Genomic DNA, 7751 nt, shown 5'->3' with positions numbered 1-7751 from the left:
AAGTGCTTATGTTTTTCCTATATTTAAACCTCATCCATGAATCAAACCATACCAATAAGTATATCTTCCAGAGAAAGCTTGTTCAGTTTAAAATAACAAAAAATGATAAATATGAGAGTACTAAGACTCTAGCTGAATAACTGGTTGTATCTGGTTAGACTAAAGGGGCCGATGGACTTTTAGTACAGTTTTCTTGAAACGATCTATACACAACACACATACAATAAAAATTACAAGCATTGAGGACAACGGTAAATATTAAGGTTCCATTTTCAAGGTCTCAATGGTTATTTGATTGTTTGACAGTTCAGAGTAGTTAAAAATTGTATGTATGAGCAAGTACATCCATATTTTCTCATTATATCATTAAAAGCATTTGGTAGCCATCTTCTTTGAGACCTTTCATTGTTAATGGACTTTCCAGTGAGTTTTGAATTAACTTATTGGAGAATGTAGCTGTACACCACAATAATAAATAACATCACTATCCTCATATTTGGAACTATGTTACTAGATCTTGATAATAGTTGCATTCCTATCTTATCAGCATTTTGAAATCAAAGTGCTAGCATGTAGAAGAGGTGGGAAAGCGGTTTGTGAGATGTGGCCACAAACTATTTTCACAGGAGCTTCATGCACATAAGCAGTTAGCCTTGAAAACTTGCTTTCCTTCACGTAAATATAGGTATGTGATGGGCAATGCCTGTGTGATGTCACTGCATGCAATTCTTGCAAAGGCATACTTATCATTTAAAACTCAGTTGGAATATTAATGTAATTATGTTCTCCTCCTAAAATATTGGGCTGGCTCAACTTCAACTCATGAGAACTGTGTTAAAAATTCTGAAATAACCAACATTCTTATGAATTTGCTTTGGTATAAACTGTAATTTCTTCCATGGAACCCAGCTGAAATGTTAAATATTGATTATAAAAGAGGACTTGCTTTAATGCAAAACTCCAAGCAGATTGCTGATCTAAAAAGATGATAGGAAATCATTAGCACTTGAACATCACTGTATCATCTTCTCTACTTAAATTCCCACAGCTTCTCTCTGGGCAAAGTTTGTAAAGGTTGTCGTTCTGCTACAGTATATTTTTGGGACTTTGTGACAGCAAAGTCCACCTCTCATCTGAACAAGTAACAAGGGTTTAAGTGGTGATCTTATCTCTAACCATTTCCTTCTGCTTGCTATGTTGTCTGCTCCTCCAAATCTTATTTCTGCCATATTTATATCTATATAATACATAATATAATTACACTTTTACATTTTATATGTAAACGTCATTTTAAAAAAAACCTAAAACAAATTAACAAATATTTATGCCATGTTTTCAATCCACATGTCAATCTTTTTCTGCATCAGCAATGAGTTCAATGATCACATTTAATCCAAACTCCTTGGAGGCACTTAGGTGTAGGGTTGGAGAGATCCCTCCTGGCAACCGGGTTGTCAAGGAAAGGTAGAAAAAATAAGGGATTTGAAGTATTAGGATGTATAGAGGTGTCTAGGTTGAACGGCATCTACAGTACATTGCTTTTCACACAGCTGCAATAATTCAGGCATCTGCATCAGAAACAAACCATCGGTTAGTACAATCGCCACATTTGGACTATAGTACAGGTAATCTATGGATTAAAGCTAAATTAACAGATATTAATCTCATTTATTTCAATGGATCTAAAGTTCTACATAGATAATTGGAGTCTTATTAATTTCGTTGAGGGTACCCTAAAAAGTACAAAATTTGGGTCACAAATTTTAAACACTGTAGTTCAGAAATATGAGATGTTTTGCAAACTTTTTTTGCCTCAGCATCTTCCAAAGGAGAGTTGGAGAACAAATAATCAGAATACAATACAATATACTGAGTGAAAAAAACAAATTACATATCAAGTGCATCAATAGATTAATATTTATCACATCTGCATCCTGAGTTTCTGTCCAGGACACCTTGCATAAGTTTTCCTCTCAACAAACTTGTAATATAGATTAAGTTAATCTTGCCCAAGTCCTGTTAAATGTAATGGCTTTGGGGAGATTTAAACAAGGTTTCCCAAATCTATTACTCTATATCTATGCCTATCTAATGTAATATCTTCCAGATTTGTTGGATTGCAATTTTCATAATTTTTAGGCAGCATGGTCCTCAATACTATCAGTCTTGCAGTTTATATTTTTTGAAGCACTTTGCTGCAAGTGATTTAAAAACACATTTAACTTTAATCGACATCTGCACAATAATGTATCACACATCGTGATGTCTTCTGAAAAGCAGGCAAAAGCTATTTACACTAGGAATAATTTCCCCCTCTATCCCTAGTCTGATGCATATATCTTATCTAATAGTATTTAGTACATAGGAATGTATGCTATAATACATAACTACGTCTGCCAGTTATTACATTATATATATATATATCTTAAGTATTTTATTCACAATTATATTCCACTGATTTTAACCCATGTAGCCTATTAACTCCTTAGAAGGTTTTGAATAGCAAAAAGCATCATCTCCTGCATTATGGGCAGTCAGTAGGAATTACAAGCAAAATCAGAATTAATGTTCAGTTGGAAAATTGACACAGAAATGCATAATCATTGTTGACCACAAATTAGGCAAACATGTCCCTGCAAAAGAGTCATGACAAATCTAGCAGTAAGGAATTCACATCAACTGCTTTACTGAACATGGAGGAGGGTCTCAAAATGTATATTTAGAAACCAAATAATAAGCATGTATATAAAAAGCAGACAATTTGGCATTCTTCCTTTATATCCCCTCTTCATGCTGTATATTTCCAGAAAATGTCTAAGGAAATTGAAAGGTTTGGAAACATATAATTATGATTGCAGTAATAATCTTAAGTTTCAATTTACCTTTACATTCATATTTGAGGTCAGAGAAGTATACCATCTCTTGTGAAAAGACAAAAAGACCTAATCGTCCACCAGCAAAAGTTGTATCATAAATTGGTCCAGAATCTGCCATGATCTGTTTTCCTTCATAGACTACAACCCTGTAAGGGAAAAACATGGTCTAATTGAGATGCAATCTTTGAGATGATAATTCATCTTTTTAGAAAGAATGTGCAAAATGTTTTGAATTGAAAACATCCCATTCAAAACAGGGCCATTTCAAACTTGGAAAACTTCTAGTATGGTCAGAATCCTTTTTAATAACATTGGGGACAATCCAACTTTTTCAGAAAAAGGTGTGGAATATAGAAGACAACAGTTTGAGCATGAAATATTTTGAAATCAACATGCTTTGCATATCATGGCTATCTAGCAATTTTATTTGTTTATTTAAACATATTATTTCTTCTTAGCCTTAATTACAATAACAGTTAAATTATATAAAGATATTGTATTTTATAGTAAAGAAACGCGTGGCAAGCATTAGACACACTGAATTAACAACTAATTCCAATTAATTAATTGATTTTAACAGAATGTAAGGATGAGAAATATCTTTCATCTGGCAGATGTAATGAATGTGCACTACATAATTATATATCAGACCCTATACAGTGTGTGTGCAGCTTCTGCAAATGACTATTTTTTAAAAAAATATGAATTACACATTCATAAAAATATAAATACTTAAACAACATTCAAGGACAGTGTCTGGACTGAAACTTTTTAAAACTGTGCCATAGATAGTGTCCATCTGTGTATAAAGGTGGGTCAGGACAGGATAAACCAAAATAGTAATCCAATAGATTACACACATTTTTAACAGATTACTTTTTACTTTTCAGTGGGAACAAGATTTGCAAAATTTGGGGGTGGGGTGGGACACAAAGCCCAGAAATCATAGAGATACACTAATTTACACAATAATCCAGGAGGTAAATTCATGTCATAATTTGCAAAGATTGAATTCTTTACATATCTGAAGGCCCAAGGAATTCCCACATATCTTAAACAAATACACGGGACAATAATTCATGTGGCATAAATGGCATGAAAAATTGAACTGGTAGAGGGGGACATGGGCAAACAAAAAGGAGAAATGCAGTAACAATTCCCAAGGGAATTATTAGTAATAATAAGTAATATTACACTCGTGGGAATATATCTGCCATAATATAGAACTTTTTTACAATTATATTTTATTAAAAAATTTTCTGAATAAATGTTCTCCAGATGACCTGATTATTTTAAAAAAAGCTATTTAAAGTTGCCTTAGTTATATTAATTTTAATTTTAAGAAAAAGGAGCCATCTTTTCTTTCAATCCCTTTTTACTTTAATCATTTTTCTTTCCTTCTGACCTTCTAGCCAGAACCAGATTATTTCATAGTAAACCATAACTTTCTAAGAGCTGGAGGAAAGTTATTTCTTTTAAATAATGTAATAATATTTTGCCTTTGTTTATATATGCCATTCAGAATAAATTGAACATATCTGATGAGATGGAAAAGTGAGAAAACAAGAATTCAGAATCCCCCGAAGGCTTCAACTATAAAAAGATACAGGCTGCCCTCAATGAAGTGATAGTTTTGGCATTTGCTTACAAAGGATTATAAAATGCTATTTATGATCAGATAGAAAAGGAATAGCATACATCAGAAAAAATGTCATACTTTATTAATCCTGTCTTAGGTCTGTGGATCAAATGCCACCTGTAGGCAGTGTAATCTTTCCAGCCAATATTTTTGGGATCATGCCACAAGGTACGCACCTGTAACAAAGATAAAACACATAGGCATACTTTGGGAGAAAAAAGCCTTACATATAACATGCTATTGCTAACTGACCAACTTTTTATGGTATCTAAACTTTGATTAAGGAGTGAGTTACATCAGGAATAAGGAATTGCGCATGCATACATGAAGTTGGCTTTTATCCACTCAGTACACTCTACTCACGAGTAATACATTACAACTCATACCACCATCCTTAAATACATGCAAGGGTTTCATGTAGAAAGTCAAGTCCCCTCCTCTTTTATTCCAGAGTGCAGGATATAAAATGATTCATATAAATAATGGGAAACAGATTCCAGCTGAATGTTAGAAAATAAAAACTTTTCACTTCCGGTTTGCCATTGCAGCTATCACAGCCACTGAAAGGTGAGCTCCATCTTCCCATTCAGTTTCGCTCCACTGGAGGATCCCAGAAAGGGTCGAAAGTTGCCCTGTAGGGGCGATGAACAAGGAGAGGACCTTTGCTTCATCGCAGGAAGGCAGCAGCCCTTCCGCTCAATCTGGAGCATCCCTCCAAACCGGTGGAGGAAAGACTGGCCATAATAATATGGCCTGTCAGTAGGCTGCAGACAGCCGAAGTCAAACTTACCACCAAGCACTTCGAAAGCAACACGGATGAAACTGGGTGAGATCTGATCTTCTCTTTACCCTAAGTATTTTCTTTTCCTGTAAAAGCTGCAACTGACTTCCCAGGAGAATTAAAGCTCTAAAAGAACAACTTTAATCCAATTGGATTTATATGTTCCTGAAACTTGGGGACCAAAAATGTTCCTATTTTTATTGGAGACTTTTGCTTTTATCTACAAAAAAGAAATAAAATTGGAAAAAGGATTATAAAAATGTTGGACTTAAAAAATCTTAAACAGCATCAGTGACATTTTGTGGCGAAGTTTGGTATTACAACATGTTATTTCCTAAAAGAGACTTGGCTCGAAGCCCAGACCTTAGATAAGACTCTTCTGACCTTGGCACCACCTGTGAAAAACTCAGCTGTAAGAGAACAGCTGGGCGGCATAACTGGTCTACTTGAACTGTGAATGTAAACCTTTATTGACTTTCAGAGTTATAGGTGGGGAATTGCCTTCCTATCTCTTTATTTGAGGACTATTGGTTACTATATGAGATGATGAAATACCTTGGACTATAAAATCTTGCTTGACAAATGACTTCTACTATAAAGACTATTTATAAACACATGAAAGGCTAGTTGGCAAAGAAAGAAAGTCAGAATAAGGCTGAAGAAAATTGGGGTTTTGATTTATTGGAGGGGATTTCATATTATTAATTAGAGGGTTAAAGGGAGAAGTTGAGATAAGGGGAATTCTAGTCATTAGATTTAAAATATTTGAAAATTAGTTGAAAATTAGTTGAAAATAAGGATTTAGTTGAAAATAAGGATTTAATTAGACCTAAAAAATAATTATTATGAATATGTTTGATTTATTGATTAACCCAGGCAATTTATACAATGGTTTTGATTTATTAAACCCCTATAACATAATAATTCATCTACTAAATTATACCATCCTTTATCTATTGTAAATCCTTTATCTTGTCCTAATATAAGTTTATCTATTTTACACATAAAACCTATAATCTAAGACAATATTTAACTCTATTCCCTTTAGAATAGAGTGGATTCGGACTTTTGATATTTATAGTTTCCAATTTAACCTTATAATTACCAAAACTAAAAATTGGGAAAAAATTAATAACAGAATATGGATTGTTTATGAAGACTGAATGTAAAAAATAATTAAGATACGTATAAGCTAAAAATTTATTGATAATTGTAATAATGATGTTTTTACTGAGTTGATTTAATAAGAACTGTATTAGCTTAAATACAAGACAGTAAATGTTAAGGGAAAAAGAGAGGAAATAATTGATGTTATAACTTGAGATTTGTACTAAAGATTTTGTTATCGAACTATTGATTAACCCAGCCACCACGTTGCTTTTTAAATATTTAAATGTAAAATTGGAAAATCAATAAAATATTATATAAAAAAAGAAAATAAAAACTTTCACACTAAGGTAGTTTGGTAATAGAACCAGTTCTGCAGGAAGATAATGGGCATCCCTGAACTATATGTATTCAATTGGAAGGTAGACAACCATTAGCTAGGGATGCTTTAATTTGAATTCCTGACCTCAACTGGAAGTTGCACCTGATGGTCTCAAGGGTCCTTTCCAACACTGTAATTCTATAGACCTGTTATTCTATGTCTCTTGGAGTTTTTTTTATCCTTCTGATACTATGACTTAGGCAGAGGTTGCTATGGCAGAAAAAGGATGACAGAAGGAACTGATAGGAGGAGCTGTAAGAGGGGACTAGCACAGCAGGTATATTCCATAGTACTTAGTTCTGTGTAGAGCAATTGGCTGTGATTCGCTGATACGAGGGGACTGAGTACTGAGTAACTGACTGTAATTGAGATAAAAACTAAACCTGGGCCTAGTTTGGGTCTAGCAAACCAAATATACCTTAGTTGGGCTATGCAAACGTTCAAAAAGGATACTGATTCGTTAGAGCTTTAAGTTAAGCATCCCTTAGAAAGTGACATGGAAAAGTAACCCTCCATTTTTGCTCAGCAAAGAAGCCACACCATTCGGACTGATAGCAAGGATTTCTGTACATTCTGTACATGGCATTAGCAAAAGAGCTGCTCAAAACAAAGAGAGCTCACCTCAATGCTTTGTTAAAGAGAAACAACTCTCCTCCCTAAGCTGCCACCAATCTGCCCAGATCTAACATCTGGAGCCATTAATAATGAAACCTGAGCAATAAATTATTATCATCCTGAACCAAATTGACAGTATTTTCAGCACTTTCCTGCTTAAACCTACATGAAAAGTTAGTCTTGACGTGTGTGCTATACCCTGACTTTTCAGTTATGTTTTTAAACCCTGAGGCCACTTATAATTAAAATAGACACGAGGCAGGTTAGAATGAACATATATTGGTGAGGGGACTTTTCAACTACTTACCTGTCCAAGCGTATTTCCTGTGTGCCAAAGAGCATTTCTCAAAT

At 33.9% G+C, this 7751-nt stretch overlaps 1 protein-coding gene across 1 annotated transcript in view; it reads right to left on the bottom strand.

Moving 5' to 3' along the window:
- Positions 1-1245: 1245 nt before the first annotated feature.
- The window catches only part of THBS2 (thrombospondin 2), a gene marked incomplete at its 5' end in the record, with an annotated part of 30451 nt that continues 23945 nt past the window's right edge, over positions 1246-7751 (bottom strand). The window contains 3 exons of the mRNA XM_015822454.1: positions 1246-1568; positions 2883-3022; positions 4594-4691. Of these exons, the coding sequence (XP_015677940.1) occupies positions 1561-1568; positions 2883-3022; positions 4594-4691 (246 nt within the window). The remainder of the gene's footprint in view (positions 1569-2882; positions 3023-4593; positions 4692-7751) is intronic.

Source organism: Protobothrops mucrosquamatus, unplaced genomic scaffold, assembly GCF_001527695.2.
Source record: "Protobothrops mucrosquamatus isolate PMUCROS unplaced genomic scaffold, P.Mucros_1.0 scaffold1574, whole genome shotgun sequence".
Lineage (NCBI taxonomy): Eukaryota > Metazoa > Chordata > Lepidosauria > Squamata > Viperidae > Protobothrops > Protobothrops mucrosquamatus.
Note: the sequence above shows the minus strand (reverse complement) of the source record. Positions and strands in the feature narration are given on the sequence as shown.